Source organism: Emydura macquarii, unplaced genomic scaffold, assembly GCF_026122565.2.
Source record: "Emydura macquarii macquarii isolate MOO-44397 ecotype Brisbane River unplaced genomic scaffold, CSIRO-AGI_Emac_v2 contig_2297, whole genome shotgun sequence".
Classification (NCBI taxonomy): domain Eukaryota; kingdom Metazoa; phylum Chordata; order Testudines; family Chelidae; genus Emydura; species Emydura macquarii.
In genome coordinates this window covers 30,256-53,578 of record NW_027132434.1, presented here as the reverse complement: position 1 = coordinate 53,578, position 23,323 = coordinate 30,256, and the positions used below count along the sequence as shown (strand labels likewise).

Here is a 23,323-nt window from a genome sequence, read left to right as displayed (position 1 = left end):
AGGGGGCGTGTGCCTCTCGAGTAACAACACTGGGGCGCTGTTAGATGCTCCTCTCACTCCCCCGCCATGTTCTCCTAGCAGCGGATCTGAGGTTCCACCATCGCAGCCTGCCAAGTCCCGGCGGACGCTCCGCGGCCACTTCCCAGCGCCCTCTCCCCCTGCGCAGCTCTGAATACCCGACACCCGCCATGGTCACCACCACGGCGCCGCCGCCCTTCCTGGCCCGGCTCTCGGCAGGCCCCGAGGACGCCCGGTGGCTGCCCCCCAGCCTCTTCCAGCGCCTCATGCGGGGCAACAACAACTGCGAGAACCAGCCCAGCTGCTGCCTGGCGGGCCCCGGGGGCAGCGCGCGGCCGGGGCTGAAGCGAGTGAGGCGGAGGAAGGGAAAGATCCGTCCCAGTCCCTCTGGGCTGTTACCGAGCCGCTACCAGCAATACCAGCAGCACCGCGCTGGCCTGGGCAGAAGGGCCCCGCCCCCGCTGGGAGCCCCTGGCCCGGGCGAGGCTCGCGCGCTCCCAGCACTAGAGGGTCCCACCGCCCTGCTCGAAGAGCCCCCCACAGCGGCCCCTGCGAGAGCGGCGCCCAGCAAGCCCGTCAGGAAAGAGGTGAGGGGAGGAAACGGGTTTTGTTTTTCCCCCGGGGAGCGGAACGGATCCCCACCACCCTCCGCTCTCCCCCCGTCTCGGGTGGTTGGGGGGAGGGGAGAGGAAGTTTCCGTTACGCTCTCTCGGGGCAGGGAGAGGCGCTGCCCTCGCTGATTGGTTCGGGGACTCCACCAATGAGGTTGGCGGCTGCGCCCAGCAACAGCCGGATTTAGCCTGGTGGCCGCGCGCCCGAGGGTGACGTGAGCGCAGCGCAGCGCCCCGTGGAGGCGCCCGGCTGCCACGGTCACTACAGCCGCGCCCCCCGCCTGCTTGGGGAGGTGGGAGGATTCCCACAGAAGCGCGGCTGGCCCCGTGTGAATTCACCCCGTCCAGGCAGCTCAATATGGGGACGGGGACGACAAACATAAGGGAAGGTGGCTTCTCCTCTCTCAGGGCACCTTCCCCTGCTGCTCAGCAGCTGGCTGCTGCTCTTTGCTACAGTGACGGACTCTCAGTAGGCGGAGTCCTGCATTTATTTGAATGTCTTTGTCTCTGCAGTTCTTGAAAAACAAGATGGGAAAGTCCGAGAAGGCTCCCACTCCCCACTGCCAGCCTGTTCACAGCATACATCTGGGTGAACAGCCCAAGAGTAACAAACCGAAGAGCAAATGTAACATGCCACTAACAAAGATCACATCTGTGAAAAAAATTGAAAGTAACTTTTGGCAACTTCCTATGTCCCCTGAGATAATCGAAAAGCAGGAGAAAAAGCCACTTAACAGTGAGAACTTCAGAAACATTAAATCAAAGAAACCCGGCTCTCCAACTGAAGTGAACCAAAAAGAAAGTTATGCTGGGGCAAAGTTCAGTGACCCGCCATCTCCTAGTGTCCTTCCAAAGCCTCCCAGTCACTGGGTGGGATGCACTGATGAACATACTGACCAAAATAAGGAGCTGATGGCTGTCCATTTAAAAACTCTCCTAAAAGTTCAAGCATAGCTCATGAGACTTATGGGTAATTACAAAGAGGATTCCATCCAGAAAATTGAAACTTGCCTTGTTGCAATAAGAATTATAAAAGGACTGTCAAGTCTTATAATCACATAAAAAGCCTTTTGTATTTTTATGGCTCTGTAAATAATGTACATCATGTAATATGTGTATATTCTTGTTCATACTTTGAGAGGTACATTTTAGTTTTGTTATGAAAGGATGTATTTTGCACTGCCCAAATGGTAGGTGTTTTGTATATAAAATATAGACAGCTTTAAATGTGTGCTTGACACTTGGAATGACTTGACTAATTTGCACAAGGTAATGAAATTTTGAAAGGAGAAAACAGCTCTTTAATCTCAAGGTTCAGATTCAACTGTGAATGGTTTATTAATGCACTACTGAAAAAAGTTTTGCAATCTGTGGCACAATCCATTGTAAACAGGGAGTTTTCATCCAGATGTGAATCTTTGCTCTCTGCTCTGGAAACAATAGCTGGAATTCTTGTTCAACCCTTTGTTACACAGCTAATTTTGGAATTTGAGTAAAGAATCTATCCCTTCAACTTGAGCACTGCCTACTTCCTAAAAAGGAGGAGCAGAGCTTTTTGCCATAAGTACAATTGGTTACTTAAAAAAACAAATAAAATAATTTGGCCTCCCCTTAAGCATGTGTCTGTCTCTTGTGTGTGAATGTACTATAGCTAGAGGTTTTTTAGCTTGCAGTAGTTTTGAAATATTTCAAGCAATACCAGATCTTGTACTAGGTACTTAATTATGCCAAATTAAACCTTAGTCCATGCTCACACCAGCAATTAATTTTAAGTTTTCAAGGAGGTGGTTTTAAAACATCTGTTAAAAGTTTGAGAACTCTATCTCCTACAACTTTGTCACTTTAGATAGCGTATTCTTTATATTTAACCAGATTATCCAAGAACTTTTGTTTTTGCTATAAATACTAAACTGTTTATGGACTAAGCAAGTGAAAACAGTTGGGTATTAGGACCTGTTTAACTGGCTGAAAAATTAACACGTGTGTAAATAGATAATAGGTAGCAGGGAGAGGCTATTGTTCAGCTATGCCAGCAGGAGGACAGGAGGCACTGGATGTGGTTTAACTGGGCCACAATTTTATTAACTGTCTGGGAGTACTTGACAGCTAAGCATACAGGGCAGGTAATTCCATCATTTCAATATATACCAAGGGAGCTTCTGTCAGCCCTTTATCAGGTCCCCAGCCTACTCACTGCTGGGACCTCGCCCTCAAATGAGGGGGAGGTGGGAGTTGGCTCCCTGCTATGCCAATCATAGGAGACCCAAACCACCTGTTTCTGCTCCTTTATCAAATACCTCCTTTAAATCCTTTACCAATCCATTTATCACTTATATCCCCTCCCTATGGAGTACCTGCATTGGACATCCACCAGGAAATACCAGAAATTAGTTTGGCTGCCTCCCTCTCCATGCCCACCAGGTTCCCACACATCTCCTAATGTCACCTTTTAATATCCATCAAAAAGGTGTCAGCTCCCCCAGTCTGATAGGTGAACTCCATCTGCCTGAATAGTTTGAGGGCCCCATATGCTTTGCATGCAAAATTAGACACCCTCCCCCCATGACATACCATGAATTTGGCCACCTCCCTGTTCACATACCTCCTAGCCTTGCCAGCCATAGGAGGCATCACAGCTTCCTGTCACATTCTGTGTTGCAGCATGTCCAACTATGCAATTTTTACATCTGGGAAAAAGTTCCAAGATCTGCCTCAAGACTCTCTTTGAACATAAAATCTATCCTTTTACACGTTCCCAAACTGTTTTCTTCAAGATGAACCACAATTATATCTGGTGTGTGCTCATGGGCCCTCGCAGTGTACAGAAAGGGCAACAGCTGGTTCTATAACATGCCCCTCATCTCGTACCATCTTGGGACTGCTTCATCACTGAGGACCAGCTGCAAATCTCCAGACAACCTGGAAGCCAACCTATGTGCCCAGTAATAATACCAAGCTCACAGATCCACACCACCCCTGCCGGGCCCATCTGCTCACATTTGGAATCAATCATCATGGAAAATTAACACTGATTTCCCACCTGGAGTCTCTCATACCTTCAGTATGCTTCAGAATGCCAACACCCAATTGCCAGAATTGCTCTACCTCCCATATCCAGCTGGGCCACTGCTGTTGCTACCCCTATCATGAATGAGTGGGAACCAAATTCATGTGTCTGTGGCCCAATTTGGGGCTACAGACACAAGACCTAACCATGTGCACAGCCTCATCAATGAAGGAATAGTGCACAGAACTCAAATCCAGGTTTTTCCATCATTAACTGAGCTATCCTGTGGTTATGACAGGGTGAATTAAGTGATATTCATCCAGAACCTTTTTAGGGACTAAGCCTATGGAAGAAACCTGCAAGTTCTGCATAGGTAACTGATTCAATGGCCCTACTGCTCTATTCTCATTTAATTCCCATGCAATCTTTTTCTTTACAATATGTCCCATTCCCACTAAGGACTTCACATTTTTAGATATCCAATGAATTCTGTTCCCTCTAAAGGGAATCCTAAACCACACACTAAACCCATCCCACAAATAATACCATCTATCCTGTTAGGGTAATCCCAAAGGAGCACCCTTAACACCTCCAGATTAACTGGTGCTCTTGTTCAACCCACCATTTCCAGCTCACTACTGCCTGTGTTTTGTTCCTCAATTTCTTGCTTCTGCCCCTATGGGCCTGTGGGTGGCACCTGGCCTACTCCCCATTATGTTCCCCACACTATGACCTTCCCCTATTGTTCCGGCAAGAATGGGCTGCATGGGCCCCAATACGTGTTTTGCAAGCATGCCTAAATTTACAGATGCTACAACAACAACTGCTTTCAATAAATGCCCATCAAATGTAAATACGTGCCTCAGGCTTCTGTCAGGTCTGCTGCAGAATGAACAGGCCACTGTCCTCCACTGGACTCCAGGCCCCAGGGGCATCATCCACAGTGTATGATGTAGTATGTCCCACCGGATCCCAGTTTGTGTTGCTGCCCTCAGTCTACTCAAAACTGTTTGTCATAGTTAAACCAACCCTGGCCTCCTGAACGTACTATATGCCCACCTGATTATATCCATATGTTTAAACACCATGCTTCTGTCTGGGAAGGCCTCTGCAATAATTCCAGCATAGATCTGGAAGGGAGCCTCCCAGTTTTTCCATGTTCCAGCCACCCTTGGATGCTCAGGCATTTCATTGCCCTCCTTGCTGTGCCCTGGCTTATTGTCTGTCAGCACCTTCCTGTACAACAAAGATAATATGTCCACATATTCACCTCAAAATTTTATCCCTAATAGTACTGAGAAAGTGACGTCCCATTGGGTCAGCCACCCCAGCATAACCATACTCGAGACTGCCCTTTGGGGCACCCTCAGTGTCCTGTTGCCCCCACCCCAACTGTCCCGGGAGCAACAATTCTATCCCATGAATTTACAGTCCCTGGCAATGGGTGAGTCGAAAGGTACCCAGAAATCTCCTCCTCCCCTCCCCCATTAAGGGCTTCCATCTTCCATCCCCTAGTGAGAGGTCTGCCCCACCTGACTATCACCTGTCTCACAAACTCCAGTCCAAGCTGAGCTTCCCTTACTACCCTTTCCCAACCTCCCACCCATGGCTGCTCCCAGCTGCTGCAGCAACTGTATGTTAGCTTGTAACAGCTGTGTAATACTATTAGCGCCCACAGGTGTGTGTACCCCACACATCTCTGATACAGCTCCTAGGACACTGAATCCTCCTCATAGCCTATTTGTTACCCCACTAGGTCCACCCTCCCCTCCCATTTAAGTCCCAAGAGACAGTGGGGCTCACGTTTACACTCTACCCTTGCAACCTCCATCTTCTGCTAACTAAACTCACCCTCCCCCCCCAGTTGCACTCCATTCGTCCCAGCTCTGGGCGCCCCACTACACCTTGCAAGCTCTGCAGTGCTGTGGAAACAATTGCCCGACCCTGGAAGCAACAAGTCTCTGTGTGATGCCCCATCCCCAAACACAGCCTGTTTTACCACCGCGGGGGAGGGGGGTGTTTACTTCCTCAAGATCCACATCTGTCACCCCTCAGTCGAGAAGAGTCCGATTGATAAGCACTAAGCAGACACCACACTGGCACCCGCCAACTCCAGTCCTGGGTCCAGCCCCTTGCCCGTGTGGCGAGAATCCCACCCCACGACCCCTCCAGCCCCGCTCTGTCCATCCTGTACGGAGTTTGAAAATCCCTCCCCTCCCCTCTCTTTTCTAACACGCCTGCTATGCTGGGCTGTGAGCGGGGAGCCACCTCTTCCCTCGCTCTCACCCGCCAGGCTAGGGCTGAGAGAGGTGCCAGAAACCCAATCCCCTGCCCCTTTTCCGCCCTACTGCCTGCTACTGCAGCCCGGGCTGGTAGGTCAGGGGCTCCTGCCCGCCTCCTGGCTGATCTGTACGGCTTCGTCTCAGTCCCAGAGCTACGCCTGAAACTCGCTCCCCCTCTCTTACTAAACGCCTGCTTTTGGACTGGAAGCTTCCCCCCCGCGTCCTGCTACCATGTGGCGCCGTGAAGATTGCAGAGTTGGAGTCCTTGCTGCGCCTGTCTGCATCCGCGTCTGCTCCCCACAAAAGAGACTAAGAGAACTAAAACTTCTGTTCTAATGCTGTGCTGCCTGCCTGCCCCGCATGTACTTATAACCTCCTCTCTTCTGGTCGGGGGGGAAATGGATCAGCGACCGCACGCTGTGCTCGGCGACAGCTGCTGCAAAATCACCCTACCCCCCTTTAAAGCTGTACACACCTTCCTCTACCAAGCCAGACAACACCTTCTACTACCGCTTCATGCTGTGCTCCGTGGTCATTGTGTGGGGAAAGGCACATCTCAGCTAAAACGGAGGAATGGCTTAACTGCTGTTTGTTCATCCAAACACCTTGATAAGAATTAAAAAAGTTCATTCAATAGCTAAGGGGGAAAGACTAGTGAAGGGAAAAGCCTATCAATTCAACTTGGGATCAGTAAATTATCATCAGACAAAAGAACTTTGTTAAGTGGACTCATGTCTCAGGCTCTCTCTCTACTACAGTAGATCCTCAGAGTTACAAACACCTGCCCTCCCCATTGTTGTTTTTTACCCTTGGCTGTATATATATATACCTCCTATCTGTGATTTCCATTTCATGCATCTGATGAAGTGGGTTGCAGCCCACAGAAGCTTATGCCAGTAGAAATTCGTTAGTCTTTAAGGTGCTACAGGATTCTCGTTGTTTTTGCTGTATACATACAGACTAACATGGCTACCCTTCTGGAACTTTTCAGGAATGGAGGTTGTTCATAACTCTGAAATGTTTGTGACTCTGAACAAAACATTATGGTTGTTCTTTCAAAAGTTTACAACTGAATATTGACTTAATACAGCTTTGAAATTTTACTATGCAGAAGAAAAATGCTGCTTTTAATCATCTTAATTTAAATGAAACAAGCACAGAAAGTTTCCTTAGCTTGTCAAATCTTTTTTTTAACCTTCCCCTTTTTTTAGTAGTTTATGTTTAACACAGTACTGTACTGTATTTGCTTTGTGTGTGTGTGTGTATCTGCTGCTGCCTGATTGCGTATTCTGGTTCCAAATGAGGTGTGTGGTTGACTGGTCAGTTCGTAATTCTGGTGTTCGTAACTCTGAAGTTCTACTGCACATCAGCAATGTGACTACACATCAGTCATGCATTGGTTGTTCTCTCACCATCTCCAAAGCGACAGAAGCATGTGCAGAGGAGTGTGGGTTTTTTTGGCAGGGTTTTAGGTTCATTTTTAAATTATTTATCTAAATATACGTGTTGCTATGTGTTTAATTTAGAGAAGGTAGGTCAAAAGAAATGCACCTTGCACTTGGAGCAGAAGTTCATGAGGTTTGGGATGGTCCTCAGTTCCTAAGGAAGTTAATTCCACAGTCTCAATCTGCCCCTGAGTAAGTTCTGTCTCCCATATGGGCAAGATTTATCCTTATTGTAGAGAGTTCCATTGTGCTAGATGAGTGTAAGTGTTGACCATGGTCTTCACTGCAGAGCTTTAGGCAGTCTTCTAGATAACCTTGGCCTCGGCCATGGACCGCCTTTAAGTTAATGACTGAGACATTGAACTTGATTTGAAATTCGCTGGGAAGCCAGTGTAGAAAGCAGAGGACCCAGTGTTATGTGTTCACAGTAGCCTGTGTTTTTGAGGAGATGTGCTGCAGTGTTCCGTACTAGTTGGAGTTTCCTATATGCTGAATGCTTCATGCCCATATATATCACAATTCTATAGTCATGTCAAGAAGTGATGAGGGATGAATAACTGAGGCCATGCCAGGTCATCATCCACCAGAATGGGATAGAGTCTCCTAGCCAAATGGAGATGACAGAAAGTGTTACTTGCAGATGCAGCTATGTGTAAATCTAGTGTCAGCAAGAAATCCAAGAGTACTCTTAAATTAAGGACTAAATTGACTAAGTGGGGCTATGTATCCTCAACCAAAAGAGGCTGCAGCTTGACTACAAACTCTTTACTTTTATCAATCAAACTTGTAATTTCATCAAATAATGAAATCTGACCTATTTCCATAAAACCCATTTTGACTAGCATTAATTATATTCCTGATCTTTAACAATTGAATCCTGTATCAGCATTTATTTTATTTATTTATTTAATCATTTTATTTCTTTTATTTGGCCCAGCATATAGTTATCCAGGTCATCCAGCTTGCACTTTTTCAATACGGGCACAACATTAATACTCTTACAGTCTCCTAGAATTTCCCAAGTACTCCAAAATGCATTGTCCTTAGCCCTGCCAGCCATGGATTTTCCCTTGAAGTCTTTAACATCTCTTATCAGTTCTCTACACCTCATAACCTAACACACCCTTCTCTACATTCAGGATAACTGGCCTACTGGATGGGGAAAAGCAGTAGGTGTGATATATCTGATCTTCATTAAGGCTTTTGTCACAGTCCCACATGACAGTAACATAAGCAAACTAGGGAAATGTGGTCTAGAAGAAATTACTATAATGTACTAACAAAACAACTGGTTGCACAACCATACTCAAAGAGTAGTTATCAATGATTCACGGTTAGACTGGGAGGACATACCAAGTGGGGTAACTTCGTCTGGTACCATTCAATATTTTTATTAACAATGTGGATGGTGGAGTGGAGAGTATGGTTACCAAATTTGCAGGTGACACCAAGCTGGGAAGAGTTGCAAGCACCTTCAAGGAAAAGATGAGATTCAAAATGATCTTGATAAATTGGAGAATTGGCCTGTAATCAATAAAATGAAATTCAATAAAAATGAGTGCAAAGTACTTCTGATAGGAAGGAGTAATCAAATGCATAAATACAAAATGGGGAATAAGTGGCTAGACAACAGTACAGCAGAAAAGGATCAGGAGGCTATACTGGATCACACATTGAATATGAGTCACCAATGTGTTGAGAAAAAGGCAACTGCCATTCTGGGCTATATTAACTAGAATGTCATATGTGAAACACAGGAGATAATTGTTCAGCTCCACTCAGCATTGATAATGCCTCAGCTAGAGCACTCCGTAGTTTTTGGGCACCAAATGTTGAGAAAGAGGTGAAAAAATTGGAGCGTTCAGAGGCAGGCAACAGGAATAAAAGGTTTAGAAAACATGATTTTTAAGGAAGGGTTGAAAGAATTGGGCATGTTTTGGGTAGAGAAGATAAGAAGATGACACTGAGGGGTGGCTGTGATATGTGGTGTGTGTGAGGTCATGCAGGCAGGCATGGAGTGGTGCAGTCTGCATTATGATGTCCCCCATCATACCGGACGAAACCACGGCCAGTTTTATGGCCATGCCGGCCAGGAGACAAAGGTTGGACTAACAGAGGGGTGAGGTTTAAAACGGATTGAAGGGCCCACCAGGACCATTGTGACCATCCAAACTGACCTTGTGTGGAACCCAGGCCACAGAACCGCCCTATAATAATTCCCACTGAATATCTTCGACCAGGGAGCTGAGAGGCGATCGCACGGGGGGGAAATCCACCACCACCGCCCACCCCTAGGTGCCACTGGGTTCCCCACACACAGCCTATTGGATTGAGAGACAGACAGCTGTAGAAAAGCCCCGCCCTCTGCCGCTCTTCTTTGTGTGGTTGGACCGGGCACCTGTCACTCAGACTGTTCTGTCACTGCGTGTCCCCCTTGTTGTCAGCCGCCTATCCCAGCGCGGTGCGTGGTGGGCGGGTAGTAGGTATGTTTCCCAGCAAGCTCCGCGCGGGCTGTCCCGGACCCGGAGGCGGAAGGCGCGCTATTCGTGTGAGGTGACGGCGGTTGGCAGGCGCGTGCGTGACGGTCCCCGATTCCCTCTGCGCGGAGCACGCGGGTCTCCCCCGCCCTCTCCAGCCGTTCCCGACCCTTAGCCCCCCTCTCTCGCGGCGGCTTCATGAGGCCGCAGGAGCTGGCCCAGAGCGGCCCCGCCGCCGTCTCCCCGGCGGCGCTGGAGAAGCTGAAGCAGCGGGCGGCCGAGTGCATCGAGCAGAGCGCGGGGCGGCTGAGCGCCCTGAGCCGGGAGATCTGGAGCCACCCCGAGCTGGCCTACGAGGAGCGCCAGGCGCACAGCGCCATGACCCGCTTCTTCTCCAGCGCCGAGCTGCCGGGGGCCGTCTGGGCCGTGCAGCCGCACTACAAGCTGGACACCGCCTTCCGGGCCGAGTGGGGCCCCGCCGCTGCCGCCGCCCTGCGGCCGCTGCTGCACTTGGGCTTCCTGTGCGAGTACGATGCGCTGCCCGGGATCGGACACGCCTGCGGCCACAACCTCATCGCCGAGGTGGGGGCGGCCGCGGCCCTGGGCGTGAAGGGCGCCTTGGAGAGCCTGCCCCAGCCGCCCCCTGCCGCGGTGAAGGTGAGACCCGGCGGGGGAAGATCTTGGACGGCCCGTCGCTCTGGTGTCTCCCGCAGGGGGGATCTGCCCCGGGGGGCGGGGTGGGGCCGAGTGAGCCTATTTGGTCCTTCTCCCGTTGCTGCCCAACATATCCTCTTATTTTATAGGCTGAGTTCTCTCCTGGGCCATCAGAGGCACCAAGAAGCCTCAATCTCCTGAATGTTTACTCAGTATTTATCTAAGCAGGTCCCTTGGGCCTGGCCCATCCCTGTGGGATCTATTTCTGCCAGTCAGGCTTTTAGAGAGACAACATGGGTGAGGTAATGTCTTTTATTGGACCAACTTCCGTGGGGGGAGGGACACAAACTTTTGAGCTTCTGCCCAGCTCTTCTTAAAGTGTGTTTGGGTAACTGCAGCTTGCCTGTCATACCCCGGCTTTCACCAGCCTTTGTTACACTGCACGGTGTAGCTCTTTGTGAGCTGTCCAGGTTGGAGGCTAAAGCATCAGGACATTGTAAGGCACCCCAGGTCACAGGTAGAGCCTGATAATCCGCAAATACCCACTTTACATCTGTGGGGCATTTTTGTGGGTTGTGGCTCAGCTGCAGATACAAAATTTGTATCTGCGCAGGGCTCTGCAGCACATACTCAACTGAGCAGCTGGCTGTCATCCACTACCCATACTCCAGCTCTGCTCTCTGAATAATGCAGCAACTGGGAGTTGTAGTTCCCAACTTGCTCCAAAGGAGGAGGTAAACTACAACTCCCAGAAGGGAGCACAACCAAGTACTCCTGCATGCTCAGTGAACCAAGTGCCATTTTGAAATCGGTATCACTGTACTTCAAACTAGCAGGCGGCAATGGTGGGTTCTGCGAGTAGAGTAGTTGTTGCCACTGTCTGTCCTGGCCAGGTCCCCTCACTGGGAGGGTGGTGCTGCACTCAAGGGCCCAGGATTGTAGCCTCCCTGCCTGAAGTGGGGAAGGAGGTGCGATTTGGCGGAGTGGGTGGTGGAGCAGGTCTCTGGGGAGAAGTGGGAGGGTAGTTGGGGGCTCAGTACAGTCCTGCGTCACTGGTGTGCGGTGATCTGTGGAGCTGTTAGTAGAGTACTGTAAATTTGTGAATATCCGTGGATAATTTTTGCGGATCGGAGGTGGATACAAATTTTGTATCTTCACAGGCCTCTAGTTACAGGGTAGGGGTGACACAGGCTCCCCCCCATGCCCTGGCCAATTGTCTGCATACGTTCAAAAGCTTATCTTGGTCCAAAAAAGATATTACCTCACCCACCTCTCTAACATCCTGGGGACCAACATGGCTACAATACCACTGTGTACAACAAGTTCAGGTTTTTGACAATTTTCCTGACCCCTGTAACCTTCTCTTCTAGATCACAGTGCTGGGGACTCCCGCAGAAGAAGATGGAGGAGGCAAAATAGATCTTATAGAAGCTGGTGCTTTTGATGATCTGGATGTTGTTTTTATGGCCCATCCAGCACAAGAGAATGCAGCTTATTTGCCTGATGTGGCTGAACATGAGTGAGTAAGGTGTTTGAAAGAAATATTTTTGCTTTCTGTGAATCAGAATCTTTTCAGCAAAGGAGATTTGCTTTTAAAGTGATTGAATTTGGAATCTGATATTCACTGGTATCCCTTATATATAATATGTAGCCAGTTTGTGAGCAAGTTGATACTGAGCACTAAAGCCTTGTTCTTGTATTCTCCTTAATGCATCTGGTTGTTTGCAAGAATTTTGGAGTTAGTATCTCTTTAATCAGGATAGCAAGTGGTATTTCATTTCCATGATAAAACTTAGATATATCGTGCTGATGTCAAGGAAGCCAACATAAATCCTGCCTTACAGCAGTTCAGCTACTTAGAAATTATGCATTGTTATATAGCATATCATATTTTCTGGAAAACATTTGTCCATGTTTGTGCCACAAACGTCTACTCTGGAGTTGTCTTTCTCAGATACTTACTGTACTTTATTGCTCAAAGAGGCAGTCTTTTTGTGCAAGCTGTGTATTTCTCAATTCCCTGCAATTCTTTATTCTCCCTTTGAATGCTTCTGTTAAAATATCCCAAACATTTACAAACATCTTAAAGCCTTCTAAAGTTAATTGGAAAAGATTTACTTTTTTTATTTTACTTCAAGTATGATTATTTTCATCCACAATGAAACAGTCTTCAAACTAAAGCACTGTCAGCCTTATTTGGAAGGGAGAAATGTTCAAACTCTTGACTTGGAGATGACTTTTCTGTCTCTTTTAGCTTTCATTCTGCTTTAGTTGGTATAAAACACCTTTGTCACTATTTTCAAGAATGTGAAATTCTTTTTCTTTAAGAACCCATGTATCATGGCTTATATAGGGATAACATTAGAGGGGAAACTTTAAAAATTTTCTTTCTCCATATACCCTTTTTGTAGCCAACCAGTTAGTTCCAATGCTGCCTCAAATTGACCTTGAAGGTTTGCTTAAATGAAAGTTCAGAAGTTATGGCAGTTATGTAGTTCACCAGACACAATCTATCCTCTTCACAAGTAAATGTACTTACATCATATATGAGTGTAAAGCTCTCCAGGTTTCATACCAAAGTAATGAAAATGTGTGAGTCCAAATTCACATTAACTTGGCAGTGCCTACTTCTAGGTTAGTATTTCTCAAAAGACATGGTTTTCTCTTTCAAGCAGAAGATTTAACTGGTTTTCAGCCTCTGAGTGTTTTGCTCCTTCAGTTGTGTCTTTCAGACTGACTGCAACCCCCCATCTCATCTCAGTGGCATAATGGCAAAAATTTTCTTAAGTAAAATAAAGTAGCCTGTGCCCAAGACTTTGTGATTTGTATTTTCTCAAACTTCATTTCCTCTATAAAAATGTAAGGCTTATTTGATCCTAAAATGTCATCACTAGTATATGTCTGCAAGTCTTTCTGTACCTAAAACTTCATTGCTGTAAATGTATAGTTTATAAATTTTGTGGTTTCTTTTGACAGACTTCCATTTAATAGTTCATTGATTCCTGTCCACTCTGCTTTATTTTTGGGGAAGTCTACGCTACTGCTTAAGTTGATATAATTTACATTGTGAAAAAGCCACCTCCTGGAGCGATGCTCTCCCGTCGGCATAGAGCGTCTTCACCAAACGTGCTACAGCACCGCAGCTACATCGGTGCAGCTGTGTTGATTTAGCAATTCTAGCGTAGACTAGCCCTTAGTTTTGTATTGTTAAGCAAAAAGGGTCTGGCTCTCCATTCTGAAGTGAGTTGTTTAGTGCTGGGGGATTCTCAGACTTTCACAGTGTGGATCACTGTCAGATTCTTGTGAAAAACCTCCTAGGCAAGATTGTATGACATTCCTGTGGCAATAACAGAATCACATGCAATAATAATGTAGGGAAAGTATATATTGTTGCCTTTAGATTGATGAGTGCTTTTACTTTGAAAAACTGATTGCATCCTCTACTTTTTGCTCTTAACTTCCTCTCTCCTTCCACTTTTCCATTGGGTAGAAACCAGGAGGAGAGCAAATATTGTGCAACATGGCCTGCGCCTGTGTACAATCAACAAATCCTCCTGTGGACCACTTTTGGAACCTTTGAACTTGTTGCTGGAGCATAAGATAGGCAGTCAAGTGATCTGGGCTCTATTCCCAGCTATCCATTGCAAAAGTGACATCTGTATTCACTTCAGTTCATAAGTTGGAAAATGGTGATAACTACCTCACAGGGTTGTTGAGACTTAATGTTTGCCTTGGATGAAAGGCTTTCAATAAGTTGAATACATGTTTACATGTTTTTGTTAACAGGTTCTTAGGAAGCTAATAGTTTAAACTAAATGGTGTCCTTTGCCCCAGAATGCTTATAGTATGATTGGCTTCGTTTTGAAATTCAGGTTGTACAGTTTTGCAGCCTTGCAAAGTTCTGTTTACCCAGTCACTTGAGCTGAGTAACTTTTGTGCTAGGTTTCTGTATTTCTAAAGGTCAGGATGTATTCTGAGGTGTTGGGGTCGGGAGGGAGGAAGAAGGGATGTATTTTTTGGGGCTTGTTGCAGTGCAGGTTTTAGTCTGACACTAGAAGTGCATTAACCTCTGTATTTGAGGCTTCCTTTCTGTCATCACTAGCCCCAAGGAGTCTCAAAGGTAACTTACATGTCAGCTAATGTCTTCTGGCCACAGGTTATAATTATTTGCTTACACTTGAATTAATTCAAACAACCTGTTTCTGAGATGGCAGAAGAAAGTATATGACAATCACCTTGAAGACTATTTTGTGTCTTTGCCATGTTTTATTTCAAATGGGTTATCCTGGAAACTTCAAATGAAGTACATCCAAAAATCTTGGTGAGATTAGTTCATACTCCATTTTTGAGTTTGAGAAAAAGATATACTCAAGAAGTTGTATTATTTTGATAACTCAGAACCTCAGAATGGCATGGTGTGGCTCTAGCTGATTTTAGACATAGATGACTGATGAAGACTTCAGCTTTTTAGTTTAAAAATACAAAAAACCCAAAACAAACCTCTGCTCCTGTTTGTGGGTATGCAACCCTTTTCTTAAGCTACCCCATGAGTTTACTCTTGCCTAATACCAGACAGTGGTAGCCAGAGTTCATGACCCACTCCTTGTATCTTCTCTGCCTCTTCTCCCTCCACCTCCAATCTTGTAGCTTTAGTCCATGTATATTCTTCAAATGTTTTCAAGGTGGTGCCAACAATACCTCTAGGAAAAACTGAGTATCCTTTCCCTGGTACCTGAGCCAAACTTCCACGTCTCTGAGGCCTGGTTTACACTAGACTGTTTTGTCGCCAAAAGTCAGCTTTTTTTTCGGCAAAACATTGCTGGTGTACACACTGCAATCATCCACTCACCGACAAAACTGCCCTTTTCTTCCGACAAAATAAAACCACCTCAACAAGAGGTGTAGAGCTTTTTTCGGCAAAGTTTAAGCGACAAAGCATGAGCATAGACACTGCCCTTTGGTTATATTGCTGTAAGTGGCCTCAGAATTATCCCACAATGCCCATCTTGTCCGCTCTGGTAAGCAGTTTGAACTCCACTGCCCAGCAACCATCCAGCCCTCCCCTTTCAAAGCCCCAGGAAGTTTTCAAGATAAGTCACCGTGAAGAGCTAACTCTACAAGCAGCAGCAAACTCAGTCCTGTCCTGCCTGCCCTAAACTACATGGGAGTGGTGTAACTCCTGATGTGCTGCACAGAACCAGGGAGGGAGGCAGAGGCTGAGGCTGTTTCCCTCTCCTCCCCCTTGCAGATACCAGAGTCTCTGCTGAGCTGGGGTGGGGGCATGTGGGACACCAACTGTCTGTGCAGCAGCTTCTGCCTCAGGATTGGTTGCTTCCAGCTGCTGATATCTGAACTTAGAGACAGCAACACATGCAGACGCTCACTGTCCCCCAGCAAACACTGTCTGTGTGTTTCTCACACACACACAAAATCACTCACTCACACACACACTGTCCCCTTCATTCCCCACTTTTGTGGGCTCCTTGTGTTGTGTTGTGTTCAGCAATGTCAGTTTGGCTGACAGGGCAGTTGCTGTCAAACTAGTAGGATGCCCATAGAATGGTGGGATTCAGAAACCTTCATCATGTGACGTTATGTCTGTCCCATGAGGCATTGCAAACCCTTCCCAAAGCATTCTGGGTGCAGTTGCACAATGGGATAGCTACCCACAGTGTAGTGTTCCCTATGTCAACAAAAGAGCTGATAGTATGAGTGCACTCCACTGAAAGGAGATAGTGAAGACATGCAACAGCGGTTTAATTACAGCAGTGACTATATGCCAACAAAACTTGTGTCAACAACATTTCTAGTATAGGTAAGGCCCGAGGCAATGAAAGTTCACTGCAGTGAGGGATTACTGGATATTGAGAACTCTAGGATCTTATTTCATGCCACATTTGTGCAGCTAGGGAGAGACCAGGGAGCTCTCCAGACTCCATGCCCTTCGGTGAGAGGTTTTAGGTCATAAGCACCTGGGCCAGATGTATCCTGTAACTGACTTCGTCATCTTTCTGTCCATTACTTCAACAGGCTCCATTCTGTAACAGCTTCCATAACTTGATTTTTTGCTCCAAGTTTCAGATTTGCCTCCTTGAACATTGTGTAGGTATTAACTTAATTTCTAATGAATTTGTTTTAAGATTAAATTTTTAAAAAGCCTATACGTTTGCAAGTATGGAATGTTGCAATTGATGCATCCAAATGAATTTTGCTGAGTAGTGATAATTTGATAATTAAAGAACAAAGTAAAGGTAATTTGAGTGATTTACCTATGATCTTCTATATTGCCAAACCAGAAACTGGTGCCCTGCTCATCAATAAAACATCTTGTTAACAATCACTTGAATATCTTACTCTGAATTATTCAGTGGTTATTTTATTTTAGGCACCCTTGTGACCATATATATTCTGCACACACACTACAGATAGCATGCTGAAGGTCATTTTATTTGCCACCGATAGACAAGTGTCATTAAACAGCAAACTCGTCTTTTTATATAAACCTCTTACGGCCAGGTCATGAAATTATAGGAAGTACACACAAAGAACAAAGGGGTACTAACAAAGCATCATATTGCCCATACCTTTGCATGTGGTGCAAATTATAAAACCAATAATCTGGTGCACATGTTCAGTGTTTCATCTGCGAGAGTAGTGTCTTCTGCAAATTTAAGAGATCTACCACTGGAGACTTCAGACCTGGCTGCTAACATTTCAGTAGTTTTACAAATTCTGTTTCATGAACAAGTGTTTTCTTTAACTTTACCCTTAACTCTGAATTTCCTGATTGTCATGGTTTTTCTGAATTTACTGAGGCCATTTTTTGTCTGGGAATGCATTTTAATTTAAGGCTTAAATAGTCTTAAGGAGCTTGTTTTCAAAACATGTTCAGTTCTTGCTATTGAAAACTAAGGAAAAATGTTGATACTGATTGCAGATAGATAAGAACTTAAAGGTATAGATTTGATATTGTCAATAAGGAACTTCAGAGTACATTATGCTATTTGTACAATGCATCTAATTGCTGGTAGTGTTGGCAACCTACTCCTTGACCTCTTTGGGTATGTCTACATTGTAGTCGATGGTGTGATTGCAGCTCAAGTAGGCATACCTAGGGCTAAAAATAGCAGTGACAATGTAGTGGCATGGGTTTCAGCCCAAGCTTGCCGCTATATCTTCACTGCAATTTTTAGCCATGCTAGCAAGATTAAAGCTACAATCAAACCTTTGATTGCAGAGTAGATATGTTAATCCTGTTGAAATCTGCTTTAATGGAGTGTAGAAATCTTCTGTATCTACTTAATTGAATTTCCAGAATCAGTTATTTTCCTCTAACTGCATATTCTTATAAATCCCGTATAGAAGAGGGGAAGCAGAAAAATTGTAACTAACCTCCCTTAATCCTTGTAATGTGGCTTCATCCTGCCTCAAATTTATATTCTTCACTGGCTAATCTTACCTCTGTTTTGGAGACCTTTCCAATTTCTAAGGAGGAGGCGGTAAGAGGCTTTATGCTAGCCCATTCCAGGTTAAGTGGTTCGATGCGTAGTGAAACTCTTGCTGACAGGAATTGGATGGCAATAATTTATATAGCAGGATATTGCTATTTTTACTGCAAATATTCTGTTCTTAATCTTTTTAAATGTATATAGTGCATTGTCTATTTTGTTCTCAACTTTGGAGTGTTAGCAGAGTTTGGGGAGGGAAAGAGCAAACTTAATTTCTAAATCTCTTTCAGGATCTTTGCATTGGTGGTTAAAGGTGATTTAACTGTCCTGTCAGTTTAGTGCCTGGTAAATCACAGCTTAAACTTGTGCTTCAAAAAAATTGATATAAAATCATTGTTGGGTGAATCCAAAGGGACTTTTGATTTTAATTTTTAAAAGTGGACAAAAAACAATAAGTCATGGCTTTTATTTCCTAGTGTGACTGTGAAATACTATGGAAAAGCTTCTCATGCTGCTGCTTATCCTTGGGAAGGAATAAATGCATTAGACGCTGCTGTTCTTGCATACAACAATCTGTCAGTTTTAAGACAGCAAACGAAACCAACCTGGAGAGTTCATGGTGAGAGAGCTTCATTAAATCTTATGTCCACCAAGTAAGACTTCTGGCTGTTTGGATACTGATTGTTAAACCCCTCCCCCCACACCAAACTAAATATTGCATTGTTATATTAAATTGGAAAAGTAATTTGAAATAACTACATTTTTCATCTAAATACCTTTCTAAGGGAACATCTGTGGTACCATCAACATTTAGTATGAATTGTTGAACATAGACCAATAGGAGGACAGTATGGCCTAAAGTCAGAAGTGTTCTTCCCCCACATTTACACAAATAAGACACTTAAGTATCTTAATGCAGATTTAATATTTACTCAAACTGTGAATGTAGCACTTCATGTAGCCAAATTTGTCAAAGAACCAAGACACTAATGGTGAAGACGTAGTATTGGTATAAGTGTAGCCAAAACATTGTTTTGTGAACTGGAAAACTGCATTTTTGGGGAAACTTTACCAACTGGAACAAGTTCTAACATAACCCAATAAAAGCTTCCCTTGACAGAGATTCAGAGGTCCTGTCACTGAGTTGAGGAACAGCTAGCTATAACCCTCCAAGGATCTAAGCTTGTAAGATTAATATGTCCTAAGCTATTGTTTAGTACTGAAATATATTTAGACCTCTGATGGAAACTGAAGTATATCTTGAGACCCTCCCCTGCTTCAGCAACACTTCGAAAATTCATCCTTTTTTTGTGGAGGGGGTAAAGTCAGGATTCCAGGCAGACTTATTTTTCTTCCCCAAACAAGCATAAAAACAGCCAAATTGGGTCAGACCAATGATCCATCTTGCTCACTAGTCTGTCTTCTGACAGTGGCTAATGCCAGGGGCTTCAGAGGGAATGAATAGAAGAGATAATCATCAAGTGATCCATCCCCTGTTGCCTATTTCCAGCTTCTGGCAAACAGAGGCTAGGGACATTTCAGAGCATGGTTTTGCATCCCTGCCCATCCTGGATAATAGCGATTGGCGGACCTATCCTCCATGAACTTTTCTAGATCTTTTTTTTAACCCTGTTATAGTCTTGGCCTTCATCTGACAAAAAGTGTCACAGGTTGACTGTGCATTGTGTGAAGAAATACTTCCTTTTGTTTGTTTTAAACCTGCTGCCTATTCATTTTATTTAGTCACCCCCAATTCTTGTGTTATGAGGAGTGAATAACACTTCTTTATGTACTTTCTCTATGCCAGATACGATTGTATAGACCTCTATCATATCCCCCCTTAGTTGTCTCTTTTCCAATCTGAAAAGTCCCATTCTTATTAATCTCTCCTCACATGGAATTTGTTCCATACTAGGGATGTAAATTTTGTTTAAAAAATATAACCGTTTAAACTATCAAAATTATATCGGTTAATCGTTTAACTGAGATAATTTTGTGTCTCTGTCCCCCTCCCTCTCCCCCTCCCCCCCCACACACACAACCCGCCTCCTTCCCATAGCCCCGGGGTAGCGCCCCTAGCCTGGCTCCACTGGGGACCCCCATTCTCGGACCTGTGGTCCATGGTGTTTTGCAGCAGGGTGCTCTGCAGCACTTGTACCAGAGCCTCAGTCTCAGCCTCCCCAGGTAGCAGCAACACGGCTGGCTCTCTCATGGCCTGAGAGCCTGCACTGGCACGATCCCCCCACCCCGGCGGGGCCAGGTATGAGGCAGTGGCCATGAGAGCAGCACTGCTTGCCCTGTGGATGTGAGTGGCTGGGAGTAAGTACATGTATCCTCTGAGAGCTCTGGGAATGCCACCATCCTGGGGCAGGGAGGTGCTTCTTACATGTTTGGAGGAGACTCCCTGGCAGGGGTCAACTGCACAGACTGGTGAGTAAATCCCTAGGGCTGGCAACGTGTGTGCACTAGCGAGAGTTCCCGGTGGTGGAGGAGGGGAGCTGGGTACTAGATGGAGTGAGGGAGAGGGGGAGCTATGGAGGGACTGCAGCAACTGCCTCCCTTACACTGTGTGGCCCCGTGGGGCACCCAAGTGTAAGTGACACTCAGGGAGTGTGAGGCCTGTGCATGGCTGCACCTGTCCCGGCCATTTGCTGTAGCCCAGCTGGCTACGTTGGCCCTCAGGCTCATCTTTGGCATGTGGCCCCCTCTCCTGTGCTTAGCTGCTGCTCTGATATTCCAAGAACCTGCACTGCTGCACCCTTCTGCCCCGGCAAGTCCAGGTGTGGGGCAGCGGCCGCGAGAGCAGGAGCCTGCATGCACCTGACCTGGCTTCACAGGGGGACCCCCGTCTCAGACTCATAGATTGATTTCCCCAGTGTTCTGCAGCGGGGTGTTCACAGTGCCTGTACCAGGGCCATCACCATGTAGATAGAGAGCCTGTGCTGCTGGTTAACTGATAAGTATTAGTCTTAACGATAAGACTAGTACTTATCGGTTAACCGTTTTACTCTTTTAATATTTTACATCCCTATTCCTCACTCCTAATAATTTTTGTTGCCCTTTTCTGTACCTTTTGCAGTTCCAATATATCTTTTTTGAAATGGGGCGACCAGATTGGCATGCAGTATTCAAGATGTTGACGTACCATGGATTTATAAAGAGAAAATACAAAATTTTTTGTCTTATTACATTCTGTTAGCTTTTTTGACTGCCGCTGCACATTGAGTGCATGTTTTCAGAGAACTATCCACAGTGACTCCAAGATCTATCTTGTGTGGTAACAGCTATGTAGACACCATCATTTTATATGTGTAGTTGGAATTACGTTTTCCAATGTGCATTACTTTGCATTTATCAACATTGAATTTCATCTACCATTTTGTTGCCTAATCACAGTGTTGTGAGATCCTTTTGTAACTCTTAGTTACATCCAAAGCAGACTGCAATCTTGAGTATCGTATCATCTGCAGATTTTGCTACCTCACTGTTTACCCTTTTTTCCAGATCATTTATGAATATGTTGAATAGTACTGGTCCCAGTACAACCCCCTGGGGGACACCACTATCTCTCCATTCTGAAAACTGACAATTTATTCCTGTCTTTTAACCAATTACTGATCCAGGGGAGAACCTTCCCTCTTATCTCATGATAGCCTACTTTGCTTAACAAACAGCCTTTGATGAAGGATCTTGTCAAAGGCTTTCTGAAAATCTAAGTACACTATATCCATTGGATCACCCTTGTCCACATGCTTGTTGACCCTCCTCAAAATCTTTTAGTAGATTGAGGTATGATTTCCCTTTACGAAAACCATGTGGACTCTTCCCCAACAAATCATGTTCATCTGTGTCTGATAATTCTGTTCTTTACTATAGTTTCAACCAGTTTGCTTGGTACTGAAGTTAGGGTTACTGGCCGGTAATTGCCGGGATTGCCTCTAGAGCCTTTTTAAAAAAAAAAAAAAAAAAAAAAAAAAAAAAAAAAAAAAAAAAAAAAAAAAAAAAAAAAAGGCATCACATTAGCTATAGGCTGATTAAAATGATAGGTTACATATCACAGTTAGTAGTTTGTAATTTCCCATTTCAGTTCTTTCAGAATTCTTGGGTGAATACCATCTGGTCCTGGTGACTTATTACTGTTTAATTTATCAATTTTGTTCCAAAACTTCCACTTTTTAAAGGATGCCTTTTTGCCTCTTAACTGCTTCTTTTACTTTGTTTAGCCATGGTGGCATTTTTGGTCTTCTTACTATGTTTTGTTTTGTTTTTTAATTTGGGGGTATACATTTAAACTGACTCTCTATTATGGTGTCTTTAAAGAGTTTCCATGCATCTTGCAGGGATTTCACTTTTGGCACTGTATCTTTTTAATTTCTGTTTAACTAACTTCCTCATTTTTGTGTAGTTCCCCTTTCTGAAATTAAATGTGGCCATAGTGGGCTGCTTTGGTGTCTCCTACTCCCCACGGATGTTAAATTTTATTATGTTATGGTCACTATTACCAAGTGGTTCAGCTATATTCATCCTCTTTCCCAAAAGGTTTCCCAGTTCCTAATAAATCTAAACCCCTCCTCCCTATACCATCATCTCATCCATGCATTGAGACCCTGCAGTTCTGCCTGTCTAACTGGCTGTACACATGGAACTGGAAGTATTTCAGAAAATGCTTGTTCCACATTTACCTGTTGATATCCCTACCATGCCAGGTGCCAGTGACATTAAACAACTGGTAGTGCTCACAATATTTCGCACAACCTTTGAATTTCAAGCATACTAACATAAGATGGTTTCTTGGCTTGTGCTTTGGTTGGAGTCTTAACTCATGCCAACTATATTAATTGGCAATGACCGTATAGTATGGGAACACTAGTAACAGGTCTCTTCCCACTGAAGTTATGATAACAGAAGATATCTACCTGTTGTGGAGAGATGAAATCTAATGTGTTGCTGAGTAAGTTGTGTAGAACACACAACAATAAATAACTTATTTCAGTAACTGACTTTCTGTGCCCATATCTGGACATGATGGATTGGTATCCATTTGCTTGAAGGAACATTTTCTGTTCAAACTTGGCTACAAAATTAGGCTTTGTAAGAAAAATAAGATTTTACAAAATTTAAGACCAGTGGAAAACTTTCCAAAGAATGGCAAGAGTCAATGAGGATTCTGGTGAGCTTGCTTTCCCCTTTGTTGCAGAAAATGCCAATTACTTTGCAGTGAAGCATCCAAACTTTATGGCAATGTGCTAAAAGAGGAGAACCTGAAGTTGACCAGAAGCCAACAAATCTTCTCTTCTTTGTCCAAACTAGCAAAGCAAATAAGAACACATGGCATAAATGGCAAAGCAAACTTACAAAAACCCCTTCAGGTTTTGAATCCA

The 23,323-nt window shown here is 44.9% G+C and overlaps 2 protein-coding genes across 3 annotated transcripts in view; both read left to right on the top strand.

Annotated features, from left to right (window-relative positions):
• The first annotated feature begins 37 nt into the window (after positions 1 to 37).
• Positions 38 to 2,244, top strand: PNRC1 (proline rich nuclear receptor coactivator 1). The gene is made up of 2 exons (XM_067560700.1): positions 38 to 605; positions 1,143 to 2,244. Exons 1-2 carry the CDS (start codon positions 45 to 47, stop codon positions 1,581 to 1,583), a joined length of 1,002 nt encoding a protein of 333 aa, XP_067416801.1. The 5' UTR covers positions 38 to 44; the 3' UTR covers positions 1,584 to 2,244.
• Positions 2,245 to 9,934: 7,690 nt separating this feature from the next.
• The window catches only part of PM20D2 (peptidase M20 domain containing 2), a 40,475-nt gene continuing 27,086 nt past the window's right edge, over positions 9,935 to 23,323 (top strand). For both annotated transcript variants that reach the window (XM_067560699.1, XM_067560698.1), the window contains exons 1-3: positions 9,935 to 10,497; positions 11,865 to 12,013; positions 18,419 to 18,561. In XM_067560699.1, coding sequence (XP_067416800.1) covers positions 10,039 to 10,497; positions 11,865 to 12,013; positions 18,419 to 18,561 — 751 coding nt within the window. In that variant the 5' untranslated portion in view covers positions 9,935 to 10,038. The remainder of the gene's footprint in view (positions 10,498 to 11,864; positions 12,014 to 18,418; positions 18,562 to 23,323) is intronic.